Raw genomic sequence first — 21,052 nt, forward strand, 5'->3', positions numbered from 1 at the left:
TAGGGTGAGGTGTGTGGTTGGCTGGGGTGGTGGAGCAGTACCTGAGTTGGGAAACTGAAAGGCACTGTGCTGCATTTGGGGGCTGAGTACGGCCCCGTACTGTCCGCCCATCATGTTTGTGTTTCCCATCATCATCTGTGAGGAGGAGGAGGGAGTGGAAGAAGAGGAGGAAGTGCCATGCAGGTGGAGGTTGGGGGTAAGAGAGGGCAGGCTGGGGGAGAGAGGAGAGGAGAAGGAGCTGGTAGGGGGAGGTGACGAGGCCAGGCCTGTACTGGTACCGTAGCTGGGCGGGTAGGGGAGCTGCTGGGGGTTGGCCTGGGGATTCCGAGGGTTACTCATGCCTCCGGCGGCCATGTTGGGAGTCAGGTTGAGGCCCTGAGCCCTCATGGCCATGCTCCTTTGCTGCTGGACCTGCTGGGCCTGTTGCACCTGCTGCTGCTGCTGCCTCTGTCTCAGGTGATTACTCAGCAGCTCCCGCTGACGTTGTGCCAGCATCTGAGCATTGATGGTTCCCTGCAAGTAAGAGAGAGGTGGTTTGAATATAAAAAACAAAACAAAACAAAAAACCCACTAACAGCATCTACAAAAAGCAAGTCTACACAACACTGACATCAAAGCCTTTAATTTACTGCCAGCTATTTAAGAGATGAACCCTACCTACAGTCACAACATGTCTGTGCAGGCGGCTCATGTAATGATAGTGGGCATATACCTGGTTTGGAGCATTAGTTCTAAGAGGTAGGTTCACATTTGACACACCGCTCATCTGAGTCATCATTGGTTGGCGATTCTGCTGGAAGAAAAAAACAGAAGAAAATGGTTGTTACAGAGGGAAATATACACTTTTTAACCCTCTGTAGCTGACGGAGATGCCGTGTGTCTAAAAAAAACAAAAAAACAACCAACCAACCAAACAAACAAACAGGATTTTCAAGGAAAGCCTTCAAAGCACTAACACAAAACAAAACAAAAACAAAAACAAGACACCTCCTTTCGTATTGGTGGAAAAATACACCACATCAACCATTCACAAACTTCTATGGCAATATGTGGCATTTGGTTGCTGAGGAAAAGGAGAAATGAGGCCACTCATTGTTTGTCAATGAAGCCACTACTGAATATCAGAAATGGCCAAAAAGCCACCAAAGGCAGACTGAAATGTACATGCTGTCTCCAGGTGGACAACAGGAGCTGCTAAAATGTTACCCTAAAGGTAGAAAACACAATTCCTGTCCGTGTTTTTGATCCTAAAGAGTGAGGTTATATTAGAGTCAATCAGTGAGCAACAGCACTTCCAGTGTCAGGACAGTCTAGATTCATGTGTACCTGCTGTGACTGAAGCCGGTGCTGAAGCTGCAGTCGTAGTGTGTTGGGCTGGTTGGGGACAACTCCAGTAGGCCTGAGTCCTGGCCGGGCCGGCATTCGCATCATTTGGAAACCTGGCCGTGGACCCATCTGGCCAGGCATCGGGTGGAAGCCTGGCTCTTGCATGGGGCCACCAGGGTAGCCTCTCGGTGCCATGTGTGATGCTGGGGGACCAAATTGCTGGGTGTACATGGGGGGCTTCTGATCCAACATCACCGAGGGCTCCTGGGGGAACTGGTCTGGCTCCAGTGATTGGCTCTGAAACAGGCAGCCATATTTTATTTAAAAAAAAAGGAAAAATGCAGCACCGCAAACAAAAATAATAAAACATTACTTAAAAACCAAGAATGTTAAAATGTAGGCTTGGCAGGATGGAAATCCCACCTGTTCTACCAGAGCAGGGATCCCCAGAGCTCGATCAAGCTCCTCGAGGCCATCAAAGTCTTTTAGTGCGGTGTACAGCTGAGACATCAGAGCCCCCTCGTCCACTGCGCTGCCATCACTTGAGCTGAGCCCTGTATTGCACAGCAGATCATCCTGGGGTGGAGCCCTGAGCGAAGAGGAGACACAAAAAAGGATTTTAAAAACATTGTCTTATATATGCCACAGCAAACATTTAGACCAATAGGTAAACTATTAAAAAATATAGAAGTCTGATGAGAATAAAAACGTTAACTGTGTAAAATTATGCCACTGAGCTATGTTGGTAATGAGCTTACCTGCTCTGGTTTACAAAAGCTGTCTGATCAATTGGCATCATGCTGTCTGGCCAGGGGGCCGTCTGGTTGGGTGGAGCCTGTTGTTGTGAGAAATGGTCACCAACCATTCCAATGTCTATATCTGGTTGGGCTAAACAGGGAAGAAAAACAGATTGGCTAAATATTAGACAGTGAAATACTTATGGGTCACGATGAGGAAGTTGAAAACTTGAATCAAGAGTGAATACTTTAAAATAAACGAACATGGAGGGTAGCAGATCTGAGTTAACGCTATGTGCTGCACTGTGGTAAACCACTAGATGGCAGCTTTTACAAGTATGACAAGTAGATATCTGCTAAGGAGTTTTAGATGGATCACACCTGACAACTCAGATCTAATTTCCACAAAGTACAAGTAATTTTGTTCTGGGTTTATATACTAACATGCTGGAGAATCTGTTACACTCTTAGGGGCTGGAAAATAGCTTTATTGCATTGGTCAGTCTGAAAAGCAGCAGTGTGGTTCTTTCTGCATTTAAAACATTGTAATATGTATTTTTTGGTACACAGTGCTCTTACCATTGGGCATAATTGGAGACTGCATCATCTGTCGGGGCCCTGGTTGGCTGTTGGGCCTCATGGGAGTACCACTGGGTCCCGTCCTGCCCTGTATGGCATTTTGATGGCCAGGGCCCGGGGCTCCTATAGGAGGTGCAGAGGCTGGGCCTACCCACCCCTCCTGCTGCTGCATGCCTGGCCGTGGACCACTTGGAGCCATTAGTGCTGGGGGACAAACAGACACACACACAGGGAGATAAGAACCAATGAGAAAAATCTCAGGACAGATTTCAGTAGATGCCCGCTGCCCCCATGATGCTACATAAGGAGGAAAGACTAATATGTGGGAGTAGCAGTCAGAGAACTTTGTGCCAGTGTGGGTGATTGTTTCCTGTCACAGGAAGTGAGTCACAGTGCCATGGCATGATACGTTAAAGGGTGAGCGAGACACACAAGAGGAAAGAAGTCCTTCCTCAGAACTCAGGAGCCGCTCTAAGTGTTACCACAGTCATCTAGGAGAAGAAAAATACATTTCTGTCTCATCTACTTGTTTAGCTGTTGTGAGATTGAAAGGTGGAAATCACACTTCACAAAAACTGTCAAAAACTGAAAAGAGATTCATTACCGACAGTCAATCTAAACTGAGCAAACACATTCAGCACTATGCAATCTGAGAAACAATGATCTTAAGATTTAGCCTCTGGGCACGATGGCCAATGTTTCAGGGTTTCCTTCATGCAGCTAAAGCCTGCTCAAATGTGATTTATCATTAGACTACAAAACTAAAAGAGAAAGCTTCTGGTAGCTAAATACCTGCACAGTCATGTGCAAGATAAGCCACTTTTACAGACTGAATATTGTCATCTAGTGTGCAATCTGAGCATAAACAAGCATCTAAACATGGATTTAATTCTTTTAGGATACACTGAGGTGTGAAGGCAGTATCACATAGATTCAGACAAATACAAGCTACTGCAAATCATAACCATCACACCTACCTGCATTGACCATAGCAGCCTGGTTACCCATCATGCCATGGTTCCCCACCATGCCTTGCTGCTGTTGTTGCTGCATAACAGTGTATGGGCTTGTGGTCCTTATGGGGTACTGTAAAGACGGCTGCTGGGGGGACATATTCACGTCCAGAGACACACTCCTAACAGGCAGACCCCTTCCTGGCTGGCCTGGCCGAACGCCGCCGAAGTCTGAAGACAGGAATAAATGCAGCTAAGCCACACACTCACTGGAGTATTTTATGAATATACAATGTGGTTAGTGCACTTTTTTCTGTTTTTCAAACTAAGAAAGGGACTCACTAGTGGGTCCCATGCCGGGTCCGAGGCCCCGGTGTTGCGGCTGTGCAGCCATGACAGGACTGCTCTCAGACATCTGCAGGATGTCATTGATGATGTTCTGTTTGTCCATGGGACTGGGCAACGAAACAGGCCGCGGCTCACAGAAAAGCTGCGGCTGAGCGTTCTGCAGGTCATTCAGGATGTCATCCAGCTCCGATGACTAGAGGACAGATAAACAAGTGGGAAAAAATGTGAATTCAATTTGCTGTTAAGGCTCCCATTAAGAAACCATTTACTCAATCACCTGTAAATGCACAAATCCAAGTTATTATTATGCACATCTACCGAGAGCAAACTTCCACGAGGTGTCTTTCAGTGGGATTGGCCTTGTTTATAAAACAGGATAACTAGAAGAAAAAAAAATGGAGCACTTTACATCAAATCTAGGCCACACTTCACTTTGACTTAGCTTCCCAGATTCTCATTCTACTTTGCTCTTGCTGAGTGGTTCTTTCACGAGGTTTATTACAAGTTCTCTACTTTTAAGTCCAAGATTTTACTCCCACTGAACTAAGAAAACAACAAATACAGAAAACATGTTGCTACTTAAACTGTGTCCTGCCAAAGTAAAACAGTAGAGCAGATATAAGCAGCAGTCAGGCTGATGCCAACTGTTTGAACTCCTCTCTGCTTCCTTACTGTAAACAGCTGTACTGAGCCAACTCTTTGCAGCCTAGAGCTGCATTCATACACAGCTGGACTCGCTATACAATTTCTGTTTCATTTCTCCACACACTCTCAAACACAAGGGCTTTCTGTGGATCTGATCTTGAACAAAAGAACCGGAAGAACCACAAAAGAATAAACTTCTTAGTGTCCGTTTCACAACACTGGCATGGTGTGTATTTATCTTTCTGTCACAGATACGGGGGACACAATAACAGCAACTCTTGAATAATGCAGCTCAGTAAAACATCTCTGCAACCCACACCCTCAAACCAAAACAACAACAACAACAACAACAACAACAACAAAAACAACTGTCAAAGCATTAATAAGCAACAACCAAAAAGAAACTACAATTCCACAAAAGTGATCCGGGCACTTTCTAGAGAGGCTTGAGGGACTTTGAGTAAATAAGTTGCACTAGCTGTAACTGTCCACCAGAGTGCAGCACACACAGAATCACTGAATCCCCTGATCGTGACATACTGTACAGCAGGAAAGCAGCACACCAGCACTGTTTCAGTGTTGTACTTGACAATGACATGTATTTGTTGGGCATGTAACTGCTGCTACAGATAGGAAGGCTGCCAAATATGCCTGATAGAACAAATTATCTAGACGGCTCAAGGACTGCAGCCTTGTCTCGGTTATGCCCAAATGCACTTCTTATTTATTTATTTATTTATTTATTTATTTCACATCTTGGAAGATTTGATTTAAATAGTATCTCAGTACAGCCGAATATAGACAGCCGCACATAGCTGATCACAGCTAGAAGCAGACAGGATATGTAGGAAAGCTAGAGAGAGTAACAGAGTGAGGGGTGGGGGTGGCGGTGGTGGTGGGAGAGAGAAAAGCCCTAATGAGGTCAGGAATGATGTAATGCTTCTGTACACTCTCAGTTTGCTCTCCTCCTCCTCCTCCTCCTCTTCGATTCTCTCTCCTCCCATTTTCTATTCTCTCCACTTCTCTAGTTGCTTTTACCCTTAATGGGTCCCATTTCTATCAATTCATGTTACACTCCACTTTCAAATGCATGTCGGTGCATGTAATGCAATTTGAGCCCTCCTTTTCTGCATCTCTCACCATTTTACTGTATTTCATTTTAAAAAACAAATGAAAGAACTCAAAGATTTTAAAACCATAAAAAGAATCATTTTTCACTGCAGAGCTGATTTACATTTCCAGCAGCCTTTGTAGGACAAATACACAATATATATATAAAGTGGGACACATGTCTAGTTGTAAGTTGAAGCCACATGTGAGTTATAAACAGCACTTGCATCATAAAAGGCATCAAAGTAAACTGCAAGTAAACTATTCCAGCGCTCCTGTATGAAAGGGGCACTGCAGTTTTCAGGGAGTGTAGTAAGATCGTGATGTTTGACCCAACAACTTCTTTACTGAATCTTTAAAAGGTCCAGCAGAAAAAAAATCCAAATGGCAACTACAAAATGCACTACTTAAAAACTCCGTTATCTGTTGCAATAGTTGCATTCGAAACATTAGTTAACATACATTTTCAAAGCGCGCTTTCAAAGTACTGAGCTGGTATTTAGTATCGGACCAACACTGCGAATGTGACTGAATCATTAGATTCAAATATCTAATTCAGTAATCTCTAACTCTTCAATTAAACGTCCAGTGCCCTAATGGTGATGTGGACTTCAAAAGGACACAGGAGCCCTCCAGAAGTCCTGATCTAGCGCAATTTTGTAGGAAAGGGAAGTGAGAAAGGCCAAGAAAAGCAGAAGTGGCACTGTCAAGTAAGGAAAAAGGAAAAAGTCACCCCAGAGTCATGCTGGTCTTTTGTTAGCTAAATGTAAACAAGTGTTAAACAAAATGAAAGTCAGGACAACACATGGCTCCAACACTAATTGCAACACTTCTGCACAGACATCTGACATTTAATTGGGAGTACTAGTGAAGATTTTCTGCTTCTGCATTTGGTACGGAAAAGTTATTTCAGTAATTCTGATTCACTTAAGAGTTTTTTGAGACTAGCTTAATTCCAGCTTTTTGGAAGCAGAATTTAAACCAATTGTCTTTTTCCCCCCAGTTAGATCCAAAATTAGGCGTCAATTGATCAACTAGTTGTTGAAGTTACATTGGTGGACACAGGAAAAATAGGCAGTGGAAAAAAAACTTGGACTCACTTTGTGAAGAGCCAAAATGTGATTGCTCAAAGAAGCCACCAAAGGCTTGTTGATGTGTAGGAAGTAAAGACTAGTCTGAGAGTTACTGTACAAACTGGTGAAACCTGCATGCTGACCCATGTCCACTACTGAAAGCAACACTACTGGGAAAAGTGGCCTAGTCTGACCACCTGTGGGGCTTTTAACCCTGGGAAGAGAAGGCAGAAGGCAACTGGTGAAGGTACGTTAATACTCTGGGAATGTTCAACTGGGAAACTTTAGATTCACACATTGATGTGATATATTTTAAAATATATCACCTACCTAAATATTACAGACCACAGAAACACCTTAATCCATGATGGGAGTGACCTTTTTCAGCTGGATAATGTTCGCATCATAAAAATTCCTCAAGAATGATTTAAGAACGACGGTGGTGAGTTCAAAGTTTTCACTTGGCCTCCAAATTTCACAGATCTCAATCACACTGAGCATCTGTGGAACATGCTGGAAAGAAGAACCTAACAACTTGAATAGATCTACTTTAAACTTCTTGGTGCCTGAAACTGAAAACCTAAAAGCGCACACTCAGACTTCCTGTGAGTACCACGTCGCAACGGGGAACACGGTGCACCACCACAACAATGTAGGTGGTTTTGACGGGTTGGCCTATTGGTGTATATATGGTACAATAAGAAGTCAATTTAAGCTTCAGAGATTGTCTTAAGAAAACAGACAATGTAAAGATAGTGAAGCAGGTAAGAGAGTCTGAGTCAGATATAGCCCATTACTTCATTGGTCACCTAAACTTCTAATCTTATTTGGCAGATGTGACACAGCTAACATGTGACAGAGGCAGATGCTTTGGTCATGAGCAAGCACATGAAAAATGAAGTGAAAGATCGGATGAAGGAATAACAAACTGGCTTCCTTAAATTAGGGATTAAAGAGCAGAGTCACTTTTACTGATTAACACCAATGATTATCATTGTCAGGGAAAACAACCAGTAACTGCCTCGTCAATCGCTAACAGTTGATCTGATCGGCAGTTTGGTACAAGTCTGAACCACCCCTGTTTTCAGCCATACTCATAACTCCTTCAGAGCTCTGCTCTGATTTCTCATTTAGCTCTGCTCCAGCCATCAATAATTCAGCCCTCAACAATCATGAGGACGAGAGAGGCAGAGGAAGGGAAGGAGCGTCAGCGAGAAAATAGTGGGTGAGGTTAGTGGAGAGGAGGATGAGTGGACTCAAACTAGTACAGTCAGCTCTCACACATGGCCAAGCAGCAAGTCACCAGTAAGGAACAGAAGCCCACTCACACACATGTAAAGGCTCTAATGAAGCCTCAGCTTAGTGCACGTCTAACAAAATGCTCTTGTTCTAGTTAATGAGATCTGTTAAACTGGAATGTGTCACCACATTAAGTCGTGAGTGTGTTAAAGTACTAAAGGCAAAAACCCAGAATTCCCTCATTTCAGCTGTACTTTAAATGTAGGGCAAACTAAATCCTTTTAAAATACAGTCTAAATGTGTTCCCTTGTACACTGGCCACTTCCACAAAATAAAACCCTTTGGCATTACACATTAAAACCTGGATTTCTCTCAATTTCTAATTCTCTTTATTGTTTCTTGCACGTTCTACAAACACACCACTCCCTCTCCCCTCTATCTCCATGGTAGCAGAGAGGACATGCAGGAGCATATGGCTCATCATTTTCACTCTGCCTGCCGAGGCTGGCCTCTCCTGGGGGTATCTACACCTCTCTCCTCTCCCGTTCTTTGTTCAGTTTAACAGCGGCTCTTACTGTATTATCCAACCAATCACCTTTCCCTCTTCTTCACATTATGTACCCCAGCACACAAGCACATACTGTACATACACTGCGAGCATGCATAGCTGCGTGACAGTCTGTGCCGCTGTCTCTCTCTGAATGGAGAAAAAAAACCCTAAAATATATTTAAAAAAAATATATAATTTAAAAAAAGATTGATTTTTATAAATTCCCTTAAAACCCACTCTGACACAGGCTACTCTTTTGTAGGCGGACATTTCAAATTGGACAATCAAACCAGGTTATCTGAACTGTCTGATCCCTCAACCACAGTAAGCACAGTTTGCACACAGATTACCTTTTATAAGATGATGAACATGCATTTTGACAAAAAATGTGACCTTTGTTCAGTGTTACTGACATTTAAATGGCATGCATGCAACCCAGACTACGTGACTGGTCGAAGAAGAGGAAGCTAATGATACAGAGACAGAAAAGGAAGGGCATTTATGTAATTATATGTAATTCTGCGGTTTAGCAGTGAAGAGTATGTGATAGAATGACACTTGCAGACTTGCATAGGTGTTTAGTAGAGCGTGTCATGCGCAGGTTTCCTGTATGAAAGCTTGTGAGTGTCGGTGACGCCGGGTTTCTTTCCTGCGTTAGGGGATCAGCAGGTTGTTCTAAAGACTCTGCCTTACTAGAACATCAGCTACAAAGAAATTTTGAGTTTCACCAGCAACACTCTGCCCGCTCACTCCCTTTGACTCCTTTCTCTCTTTCAGCGCCAGGCCTGACCTGAGCACGGTGCCAAACCTGAGGATTCTGGCCAAAAGCAACCAGGATCAAATGGCTGAAGAACCACAGGGGCTCCTTCCAAATGTCACAGTTGTTTGAAGCTGGCGGATAGATTCCCTCAGCTGCCAACACACAGGCAGTGAAAGGACCTGATGTGTTTATATACATTAATAAAGAGCATGCACAATGAGTTCAGTGTATATGACGGTAATTCTCAATGTATATATATATGCAACAAATATTGTTTGCCTTCTGCATTCCCTGACTGTTTGTACATTTAGCTGTAGCATCCTGCATGGATGTGGCATCTGCTACCTAACCCAGATTCATGCAAAACAGAGAGAAGAGGCAAGTGGAGCAATAGAGGGCAGAAAACTTTTCCTTTTTGCAACAGGCTAAAGAGGTTACAGTTAGTTTTGTGGTAACTCTAGTCCTTTACTCATTTCAAAGAAGGAAAAGACAGGAAACAATATTGAGCCAACTCTGTTAAACCTACCTGTTCAGCACGGTCGTATCCTGCATCTTGTTTCTCTGCCTTGACCTGCGGGTGTTTGCCCCCTTCGACTTTCACTTCCCCAGGCTCTAGCTTAGGGACCTTGTCCTTCATTACAGTGTCATCCTTATCCAGTAAGTAGCGTAGCAGGGCATTGTCCTTCTTCTTGGGGCTCAATGGCTCCTGCTTAGGAGTAATGTCTGCCCCAGAAGCAGCACTACCGGAACCCTGGGGTTGGTCTTGGCCCATCTCTTTGCCTGTAGCCTCTGCGGTGAGCTTAGCAAGATCCACGGGGGATGTACTGTTCTGAAGCAGTTGGTGGAGGATTTTATGTTTTTCTTTAAGTGACGTGGCATGAGTGTTGCCACCCCGGACCCCTGTCCCAGCCTGGTCCTTGCCCTCAACTCCTGCACCAGGGGAAAGAGGCGTCTCCAGGGGTTCTGGCTTGGTGGTGAGCAGTTGCAGTAACTTGGTGTGGCCCTTGTTGTCATGTGCACGGCTGTGAGCATCATGGCCCTCGAGGGGTCCATCCCTCTCCTCCTTGGGCTCCACTAAGTTGCTCTCTGTTTGGGCCTGGGTGTGTCCCTGACTCATCTCTGAATGAGGTCCAAATGAGTCTCCTGATCCACCAGTAGCACTGGTGGATCCTCCAAGTTTTGACATCAGATGAGCATTTACCCCTGACCCTGGTGTGACCCCAGCTGGGGAGCCCATTTTCCGGTCTGGAGACCCTAGTGTATGTGCATGAGGGGGTCCATGCCCGTGTCCTACACCATGGCACTCACTAAGGGCCTGCAGAGCTGACAGAGAGCTGCTAGTGTAGCTATTAGCATGGGTGCTAGTCGCACTACTTCCTGCACCTCCAGGCCCTCCACTGCACATCCCCACTGGCGAGGGTGAATGCAGACCCCCTGCTACACGAGGGCTGCTTGCACCCCCAGGACTCCCTCGGTGCCTGGGTGATAGCATAGAGTTCTGCTGAGGTGGATGGGGTCCTCCGGCTGGGCTTGGGCTGGCACGAGAAGGGCTATTCATCCTCCAGTTGGGGCCCTGCTGTGGTGGTTGCATGCTCCCATTGTGGCTGTGTGGCTGAGGACAGCCAAAGCGGTAGCCCTGCATATGCCCCCCCATAGCCGCTGGTTCTCTGGGACCAGCAGAACCTGGGGGGGAGAATGGCGTGCTGTTGCTGCTGATGGTAGTGTCCTGGCCCTGAGGCCCTGAACCTGGCAAGCTGCCTGGGGTTGGAGGAGTCATGGAGGGAGTGGAGGAGTTCATTGGTTTGGGAGCCATCCCTGTGGCCTGATTGCCAGGGCCCATGTCCTGACCCATTCCACATACTGTCTGCTCCCTGGAGGTTAAAACACAAACGCACACATTAGGAAAAAAACTATGTAAAAAAAAGTTTTGCATGGGAGTTTAGACATCTTAGAAAACTGGCTGCTTTAAAATGAAAAAGAAAGGAACATTTCTGCATTTCTTCAAATACGCTTTTTACTATCATATGCATGCATGCACGCACAATGAGATGCACAGAAGATCAGTAGTGTAAAGGGTAAATAATCTATACAGTATAAACTATACTGCAAGAAAAATGTCAATGTGCATGCCAAGGATGGGATATGACATGTAATAAAACTCTTCTGTTTGCCAACAATGAGACAAAGTATGAATGCAACTACATGAATTTACCATGAGGAGGAAGTTAGAAAATATGTTTGTTTGTTTTTGTTTTTTTTGTTTTTGTTTCTCTTTGGGGGGTGTAACATATCGCTGTCTGATTTTGACCAAGAACACTTGGAAGCACATATTTTGAAAACTGTGCCATCCTCACAATTTCCATGAAGCCAACAGGCTGTGCTGCAGGGAACTCACAGGACAAAACATGCTAGCAAGTTCGTGCCTCGGGTTTACGTCTCTCTTTTTGACTCACATGGAGCAGGTAGGACATACCTCTGTAGGATGTGCAGGGACATGTAGAGCTGAGGTTCGTTGGTGGCAGGCGAGCGTACCAGTTTGCTCTTGGTGTGGGCTGAGACGATGGTTCCGTCAGAGAGGGAGAACCGATAGATGGGGCTGAACGCCTGGCCGTGTCGGAGCACTAGGCACACATGTACAATTTTATTGATGGCAAAATAACACTTCTCATTTGACCATTTCCTTAATGTGGCTGCAGCCCCTCTTTAAACAACCGTTTCATGCTAATGCAGCCATGCACAATGACTCTAATATCCAGAGCCAAAAATTAAACACGATTGTCCTCGTAGTTAATGGAATTACCTTCCTGCTGGTGTCTCTTTGCAAAAGACATCTCTCCGTCATTCTGTAGGTGGAACCTTTGGATGCAGCGCCTCACCAGATCTTCCCAGCCCGGCTTCATGGATGCTCGTAGCAGACTGGTATCTAGGGATGTTATCTTACCTAAGCACACAGTACCGGATTAGAGAGATCTTAGTCATACAGGAAAGCATTTCGGTTGACATACACAAATGTAAAGATTTAATGTCGACATTAAAAATAAATGTCTCTTCTGTTGACTCGGCCAGCATCTCAGCGGTTTAATATTACTTAAAGAATACGTAATAAATCTCTGTTTACATTCTAATTACAGCTTACCCAACGCTAGAAATAGCTTCTGTGCTAGTAAACCGAATAGAAGGTCCTGACTATATAGGATTAGACATGGAAATACAATTACAAGTGCTGTCAGTATAAATTTAAAAAGACCACCATTTAGACACTCATTACAGCAGGTAATGAGTTCAGGGCAGCTCAGCCTCAACTATCTTTAGAGCCCAACAAGTACTCTCATGCTGCGTGTGTAAACACACAGTCACAGCAGTGTAACAGTTGTCCCTCACTGGAATGCAATTTAAATGAAAGCATGATGCATTTGAAAGGGTGACAAGCACACTGCTGCTTGAATGACAGCCATAGGGACTGACTAAAGACTTGTCAAACTAACATCCATAATAGAACTATTCACAGCTCTGCACCATGTCCAAGAAGCTCTTGTAGGCATAACAAGAATGTAGAGGCAGTACTTTCAGCAAAATATGAGAGAAAAATAATGCTGTCAATCTAGAATAAAACAAATCACGGCAATTATTTAAAATTGTGCAGTCCGAATAAAGAGGCAAATAAATAATAGCCCTGCCTAGATGCACGGCTACTGAGGTCTGTGTGGGAAACCACAGTAAATTACTATACATGAGTGACTAAGTGTGTGTGTGTCTGTGCCACACAAGTGGTACGGGTACATCAAAGACCAGGTGAAACACAGACAGCTGTCTGTGTCTCTGTGCCAGCGTTCAGGCAGGTACTTTACCTCCCAGAGAGCAGCCTGTGGTAGGAAGCTGGGTCTACTAAGTTGTTCAATCCTAAGGATCTTTACCAAGGATATAATATTCTTTGAATCCCTAACTGTAGTGCAAAGTGATTTACAAGCTGTTGACATCAAATAAGGTACTGCTGGAACTTTGCCTTACTAGAATCATTACACCATTCTTTTGATGCAGGGCCAAGTTTTATTAAAAAAGCCACATATGGAAAGATGCTATGCAAAAACAAAGATGCAATAAAAAAAATCAAGAGCAAAGTTTTGTGTGAACAGTGGTTTGTAGTTCACTGCCGGCTGACTTGTTCGTGTACCTTGTAGGTCCTGACGTGTAGTGAAGCTCTCGTGTGTGGGAAGCATGGGTCTTTCCTTCGTCGGCACCCTGCGAGCTACACAAATCAGGCACGACTGAAAGTCTAAAAAAAAAAAAAAAAAAAAAATAATAATAATTTAAAAAAGAAAACAGAATAGCACAGGAAAATAGGAGATGGAGGATATAACAAAAAAGGCAGGGAGAAAAACAGAAGAGGTGAAAGGGGGGAAGGGATGGGAGAGAGGGGAGGGATGGGGTGTAAATGATAGAGACAGAGGGAGGGAAAGAAAATGAAATGCATGTTATTCCCAGGCAGCATAATTAATACAGTTATTAATGAGCATGGGGATCAGGGCTCCGCTCCTTTCATGAGGAGGAGCAGCTATCGCTGGCAAGGGAAATGATGAAGTGTGACCTTTGAAGGTGTGTGTGCGTGTGCATGTGTGTAAGCGAACTTGAATGCCCATCTCTGGCTACTCTCACCTGCAGGAACATCTAACACTGATGACACCTCCCCTGGCTCAACATTAAAGTCTGTGTGAGTGTGAAGAGCTGACTGACTGATGGCAAATATGACACTGCCAAGTCCAGGACTGGGGTGACCCCAAAAAGTCTGCCATCTAACTTTTCGGTGCCAGTAATACCCACACTCCCATACACGTTTCTTGTAAATAAATGCATGCCAGAGCTAACACACACACACACACACACACACACACACACACACACACCCGCGCACTCACACACAGTCCTATTAAACAGCCTCTTGGGTGGTCCGACCCTTAAATCTGTGAATCTACATTAATTTCTTGCTTTCCATCGCCTCCCTTCCCCCCTGTTTCTGTCTATAGCTGGACAGATTCCTGCACTGGTAACCACTCATCTTGCCTTGCCACTTCAGTACACACAAACACTGGCACACCTCTGGCCCGAGTCCTACTTGGCCTACTTGCCAAAGTATGGCTGGCAAACAGCTGGTGCACAAAAAGCAAGCCAGAGAGTAGGGGAAAAAAAGGGCTCTAACTAGATTTGGAGTGAAACATTTGCTTATTGTTTTAATTTGCCGCTGAGTTAAAGATTGGCAATATAGCCTCTGAACAAAAGGGATTTAGGCCGCTGTACAAACATAAGTCCTGAAAAATTCTGGCTAAAGGTCGTTTGTAATGGAATTTTACACTCTTCAGCATCTCATGCCCCCATCTAAAGCCTTGAATACCACTGGAATAGCCCTGTGACCTCTCAGTGACTGAACTCTGAAAGCAGAGCAGAAACAACATACAATTTAAAATCGCTTCCCTGGAAAGGCGAGCAGATGTGTATACCAGCGGCTAACACAAATTCCTCTTCTTTCTTTCTTTACACACAAATGCTCCCAAATGTGTCGAGTTTGTTTTTATTCTGTTGTTGTGTTCAAGCTGTCGTGGAAGATACTGAATGACTGCTTTTGCTGTTGCATTACATGGTTAAAGCACATGGTTCCCTTGGAGTCATAAGCCCAGGTTTGGAAGGGATGTACATGAATTATAGATGAGCTTTAATGACAGCTGCCCAACCTCCCGTCTCCCTTGTGTCACTTAACTTTTCATGGGTGTAAGTTGAGTGGCAGCAGCACTGCTCTTCATCATTTGGCTATACAAATCCAGTTATAAGACAGATAATGGTCAACAATCAACGCCCTATGAATGACTAGCAGCTGATTATTACTTTAAATGATTTTACATTCGGTGGCAACCAGTGTTTCTTAAAGCCAAGCACGCCTTTTGATTTTATTTCTCCAGGTTTAGTTGATGATGTGTGTATCTCTCTACACTACTTTAAAAAAAATAAAATAAAATAAAGTCTAATCCCGCTCACCTCGACTCAGCTCTCCACTGAAGTGGGCAGAATTCAGTCTGTTATACGAGTAGAGAAATTCTTGCTTTTGTTTGCTTTTTAATTGAACGCTCCAAAGCAAAATGTCAGTTTTAATTGAATTACTTTCTGAAGCGGTCTTTCAGTCCTCTGTCAAGTGTTTTAACATGCTGACATAAGTGCGTGCAATTTCTAAAAGGGTCGGGTTGCTGAATGCTTTAAAATGCTTCCACAGATGATTCAAAAACCTTTGTACTTCAGGCTATATTGTTTTGCTCGCTCTTGGAACCTAATCATACTATAAAACTATTACACGAAATCACAAAGGTTACTGCAATTGGTTTACACTTAATCAAAGCAAACTATAACATTCAACGCAATTGTGCCTAGTAGGAAATGCTTAAGTGTGTTTCATAGGGTGCCACTTTAGTCTCCCTTTTCCCCTCCTTGCATACCGTCTCCTTCCTCCTTGATGGACTTGGGCTCCGAAACGGCAAAACACTGCATGGTCTCATATTTCTGCTGCTGCGGCTCGTGCTCGTGCGGCTCTTCCTGGCTCTCGCTGTGTGGATTGACCAGCATTCGGCAGTTGAATGTGTGACTGTTCCTTCTTGGACCCTCGCTGGACCACGGGACACCATTTACTAAATCGGGGAATCGGAGAGGGGGAGGAAAGGGAACAGGAGATGTTTTTTTTTTTTTTAAAGCAAATTGTACTGCAGCAAAAACTGAACAACAGAACTTGGAGAATGGGAGCTGCAACGAGCGAGCCAAGAGAGGCTACCACACACTGCAAGTGAAAGACATAATGAGAGCAAGACAGAGAATGAAAGCAGAAAAAGTGTAAAAAAGAGAGGGTTGTTGCTGGGTAGAGATCAGTCATAATGAGCAGTTGGAACCCTGAGCCCTGCGCCATCTATCCACAGCTATGCATCACAGCCAGGCCTCCATATGCATGTCCTGTAAAACATCATTGCCAGTCTTTCTTCTTCTCTCCAACACTTATACAGGCGCGAGCAAACACACAAGAAAGGGCACACACATGTGTAAGCGGCCGTGCGCGTACGTGCGCACAAAGAAAGAAACGTATAGTCACACACGCCACTCTGTTCACTCTAACAAACTCCCATCACACTCCATCTGGTTTGTGATCTCATTCAGTGCATTGATAATCTCCCAGTATCTGGGACACAGCCCACTGATCGTATCCAGGGTGCTTCGCTCTGCGCTGCTCTCCCACCCAGATGGCTGGGTACTCAGACCTCAATCCGAAGCGCCACGAGAGAAGGAGAGGAGAACTTCGAGCTCCTGATGAGCTCCAACGACACAGATCAAAAATCACCTCTCGTGCGGAAGACATGCAGAGGTAGGATGTTAAATGGCCACGGCTATGAAAGTAAATTCTATCTTACGTGACAGAATAAATGGAGTAAGGTGAGGATAAACGCAATGATTTCCGTGTGTGGGCTAAGAAATGGGAAAGTGAGAACATGAAAATAGGAACTTGGTGAGCGTTTGTGGCAGAGAAAGAGAGAATGACACAAATAAGTGAAGAGAAGGAGAAGGAAGGACATGAAATAGAAATATAGGAGGCGCACGATGCTGCTGACAGGGGAGAGAAGCCAAAAAAAGGAAGTTAATTAGCTGAAAAGGGAGGGAGGAAGAGTGCGAGCAAATGTTTGGGCTGAGCGTCAGCAAAAGGGAAAAATGAAGAACCTATAGATTTTTGCAGCATCCTAAAAGTCTCTGTTAAACAGCTGAATCAAATGCTTTCTGACCGTGACCGTTTAAATGTTTTAATTAATCTGACATCACTGTAACAACAGCCACCTACAACATACCTGTTTGAATAGGGAGAACGAGAGAGGCGAGGGTGTTAAGAGGCAGTGGAAGCACAGCACAAAGGACATACATGCAGAGTCAGGAAAAGCGAGGGACATGGAATAAAAGAGACGCAGTGAGACAGAAACTGACAGCAAGAAAAAAAAGGAAAAAAACAAAACAATCTCTGAACCAACCGAGGGATTTAGGCAGCAGGTTCTTGATGAACTCAGCATGATCCCCGACATGCAGCACGCTGTAGACACTGGTGTTCATCAGCTCCTCCTGGTTGTAGCGCAGGTACTGGGTCACGTTCTCTGACACGAACACAATGTTACCCTCCATGTTCACCACAAAGAAGAAGCCATCCAGAGCCTGGAGGATTAAAAACACAAAGACAGTTCAGAAGTTTGTTCACTATGGACTGGGTCGTTTTTCTTTCACTACTTCATGATCAGGATATCCAGTTTTAAGCATATAAACTCCACAAACAGATGCAGACAAAGATGTATATTCTGATTAATTCTATTGTTTGTTTGTCTGATTGTAACTTAATTACTAATTTGCTAGTTAGCTCATTATCATTAGGGATGTTCTATTTGCGCCTACTGTGCCTGAGATGTGATTAGTGTGCTCCGGCAAGAATGCTTATACAGCACAAAAATGTTGGCACAAATCATGGCAAATTCTATAATACGCAGTACTTCCACATCTCCCTGACAAAAAAGGAAATCTCGCCATGTCTGGTTATTCTCCGCAACATCATCTAATGCACTGTTACCTCTATGATCTCACAGATAAAACCAGGCGACTCAGTGAAGGCGCAGTTTATTTAAAAACTCCAACGACCGCAACATCCAGCTTTGCTGATGCTAACATTCCCATGACAGCCGACACATGTACTAGTTGTGTCTGAAGAGGAACGATTAGTACGCCATGTGCCGGGTACATGGATCACTCCCACAGACGCTCACCATCGCTGTGGCTGATAAAAAGCAGGGTAAAAGCATGTGCCTGCAGAGACGGGCGGATGTGAAGGAGGAGCAGTACTTAATTGAAAGAATACAGCCCCAGGTCAGCCATTACACACAAGGTGGTGTCAATTAGGCCATCAAATCACCGGGAGCTCTTAAAAAGGGAATTCTGCCGCCTGTAAAGCTGTAAAGCTGATGTCAAGATAAGACGCAAGAGACTCTTCTCAAGGTGTCTCACCTCAGCTTAAATAAACATTATCTACACTACACACACTTGTCAGCGTGTAGGGTCACACACGGCACATGAATTGTTCAATGGGTAGCAACAGGATCCATAACGTAAATGTTTATTTTGTATCGTGTTGGGTTTTTTGCATCCTTGCTCATCTATAACTATAGTGTATGTATCTCAAACTACACTTCCTAACAAATCTACAGTGAACAGATGAGACTAAAAGTCAGGATGTAGCAGACTCATATCCTGGGAACACATGATCATGTTGAGAAGAAAGTTTTCCTTTGCGCGCCTTAACACAGCACGATCTGAAAATAGATTAAGGAGATCTCATCTATCACCGCATGAAGCAGAGCTGTTCCAAAATGCAACACGGTTGTGTAAGTCCAGTCTGCATGAAGAAAGGCCATGAACTGCACAAGTAGGGCAAACAAAAACAGAGCAAACACACTCTAGTGCCAACGCCTGCCTTCCTCCAGACACTCTTGCATAATGTTCTTAGCCAATACCTTAATTTGCAACACCCTCCCTAAATACTAAATATACACACTAGAGACATTTCTACAGCAACTACAAATTAATAAAGCCTGAATAAATACATTGTGAGTGATATCATAGAACCTATTGTTTTCATATATGATTAAATATTGCTACACAGCAGGTAATGAATTGCAGCAGGAACCTGGGAATTTCTCTGGATTATTTAAATCTGAGAAGTGCTTTGCAACCAGAGTTCACTCTTCTCATAAATTCCTTGCTTAATATTAGCCATTTTCTACATTTCTGTCTTAAAGCAATTCAAACACGCCTCTAGTACTGTATGACAGTGATGTTTAATACTTTGTTGGTAGAGGCAAAAATACGCATGAAACACACAACAGCATCTGCACCGAGTGGGCTACCAAGGATGCAAACTACATGCCACAATAAATCATGTGACAGAAGAAGACTGCTCCCAGAAGGTTAAAACAACAGCACACTAATGTTTCTTCACAGCCTTGTCCGTCTCTGAGTTGGCATGAGAGTGGGCAGCAGAAGGCCTTGAAGGAGGGTCATGGGGCGCGTGGGTGCATTTCCTGCCGACAGCCATACTCCGCAGAGCACACTGTAATTAGCCTGGGCTGGCGGACGGGGACATGGCTAGAGCGGAGCGGGTGTGAATGGCCGATCGCTGTGTTTTGGGGCTGCTGACAGATGGGAAAGCTTGCAGGCTGCACTGGTCTATATTTAGCTGCGAGTTAGTATGTCGATTCAGTGACGCTGGACCAGGAGAGCTATAAATATTCCATGACAGGACAGATCTAGAGGCGAAGGAAGAGAAGATGGGGAGGGAGAGACAGAGAGGAAAGAGAACTGAACAAGCAGGAGAGAGAAAGAGAGAGAAAGGGAGGGAGGAAGTGAGTGAGAGGACAGGCTCAATGGACTGATTCATTCGCCAGGCTGTTGCTTTCTTTCCTATTATATGTAAGCACTCCAGTGGTCCTTCGTGGTACAACGGGGCCCATTGGCCCGCTTGCTGATTTATACCCAATCAGGGATGGATACAAGATGCTGGCAGCTTTAACTCCGCAACGCTCACACACAACCACGGCTGGCTCGTTTCTAATTGTTCTCTGTAGATGGGACACTTTATATAGCAATCATGATTTAAAGAGGAGAGCATCTCCTGCGTGAGTGGTAGCACATGAGTGGAGTGTGGGGTACTTCAGCTCGAGTCTGGCATTTCATAATATTTTCTTCACATACGGCGCTATGAGTAAGGAAGAAAAGGCTGTGCACCCACCTCCAGCATCATTGGTCCCAAGGCGTCTTTGTCGATCACACTTTGGCCTGTTGATGAGACGTCAGCCTTCTGCACCTCCTCCTCGTTTGCTGCTGCAGCTTTTTCTGTTAAAAGCAAAGTTAGTAAGAATTTAAGAGACTGTGTCAGGGCTCCTTACTGTTTCACAATGAGGAAGTTGCTAAAAAAAAGAAAACTGTAACGTACTGTACTGTCAAACATGGAAAAAGAAAAGGCTGAAACAAACAATTTTACTTTTCCTCTGAAACTAACCCACATACTATAAAAGAGGTCAGCCACTGACGAGTCTTTTAACAGGTATCCATGCTGCTGCAAAGCAAACACATCGGTCCCCTTTGTGAAACCATGTGGCCATGGCTGACACCGAAGCACAGAGCAGCAGCACAGTGCGAAGGGTGTGTTAGAGCACACAGCTGCCTTGTGGGGGGGGCAGTCACTGTTTAGATTACTCTGTTATGCCAAAGCCCTGACAAACAAACAAACAAACAAAAAAAGGCCAATATGGAAACAATTAAGCACTGATGGTGTCCAAGCAATGTTGTTCCAAATTGGAAAACAAGTTGTAACAGTCAATACTCCTGTTGATTTTCTATTAATGGATATGGAGAGTATGAATTACTGAGCACAAAGATGTGTATGGCTTATAATTTACTACTGTGTTTTCATCTCGTGTCCAATCAAAATCCACTTTTTAAAAAAAAAATTAAAAAAAAATATATAAATGGATATAAATATCCTGTAAGCTCCTGTACCTGTGCTATAGTGCGATGCATGTGTCCGTTTGAGTGGGTTAATAACCATGCAGAGAAGCCTTATGTTCAAAGCGTAGGCTGCCCTACTTTTAGAGATGACGATGTGAGGCGGAATATCATTGGGTTTT

At 44.3% G+C, this 21,052-nt stretch overlaps 1 protein-coding gene across 9 annotated transcripts in view; it reads right to left on the bottom strand.

Annotated features, from left to right (window-relative positions):
* ncoa2 (nuclear receptor coactivator 2) overlaps window positions 1–21,052 on the bottom strand; it is a 56,578-nt gene that overhangs the window by 6,202 nt on the left and 29,324 nt on the right. For 5 of the 9 annotated variants that reach the window (XM_013268328.3, XM_013268330.3, XM_013268326.3 and 2 more), the window contains 15 exons: window positions 20,155–20,258; window positions 17,360–17,537; window positions 15,797–15,985; window positions 13,492–13,593; window positions 12,121–12,261; window positions 11,794–11,941; window positions 9,847–11,191; window positions 3,938–4,136; window positions 3,620–3,826; window positions 2,643–2,846; window positions 2,085–2,214; window positions 1,750–1,915; window positions 1,327–1,623; window positions 713–793; window positions 42–513 (listed from right to left, as the gene is read on the bottom strand). In XM_013268328.3, the coding sequence (XP_013123782.1) occupies window positions 42–513; window positions 713–793; window positions 1,327–1,623; window positions 1,750–1,915; window positions 2,085–2,214; window positions 2,643–2,846; window positions 3,620–3,826; window positions 3,938–4,136; window positions 9,847–11,191; window positions 11,794–11,941; window positions 12,121–12,261; window positions 13,492–13,593; window positions 15,797–15,985; window positions 17,360–17,537; window positions 20,155–20,258 (3,963 nt within the window). The remainder of the gene's footprint in view (window positions 1–41; window positions 514–712; window positions 794–1,326; window positions 1,624–1,749; window positions 1,916–2,084; window positions 2,215–2,642; window positions 2,847–3,619; window positions 3,827–3,937; window positions 4,137–9,846; window positions 11,192–11,793; window positions 11,942–12,120; window positions 12,262–13,491; window positions 13,594–15,796; window positions 15,986–17,359; window positions 17,538–20,154; window positions 20,259–21,052) is intronic. The other 4 variants (XM_013268332.3, XM_013268334.3, XM_013268331.3 and 1 more) reach the window with 4 other exon arrangements.

Source organism: Oreochromis niloticus, linkage group LG9 (assembly GCF_001858045.2).
Source record: "Oreochromis niloticus isolate F11D_XX linkage group LG9, O_niloticus_UMD_NMBU, whole genome shotgun sequence".
Taxonomy (NCBI): Eukaryota; Metazoa; Chordata; class Actinopteri; order Cichliformes; family Cichlidae; genus Oreochromis; species Oreochromis niloticus.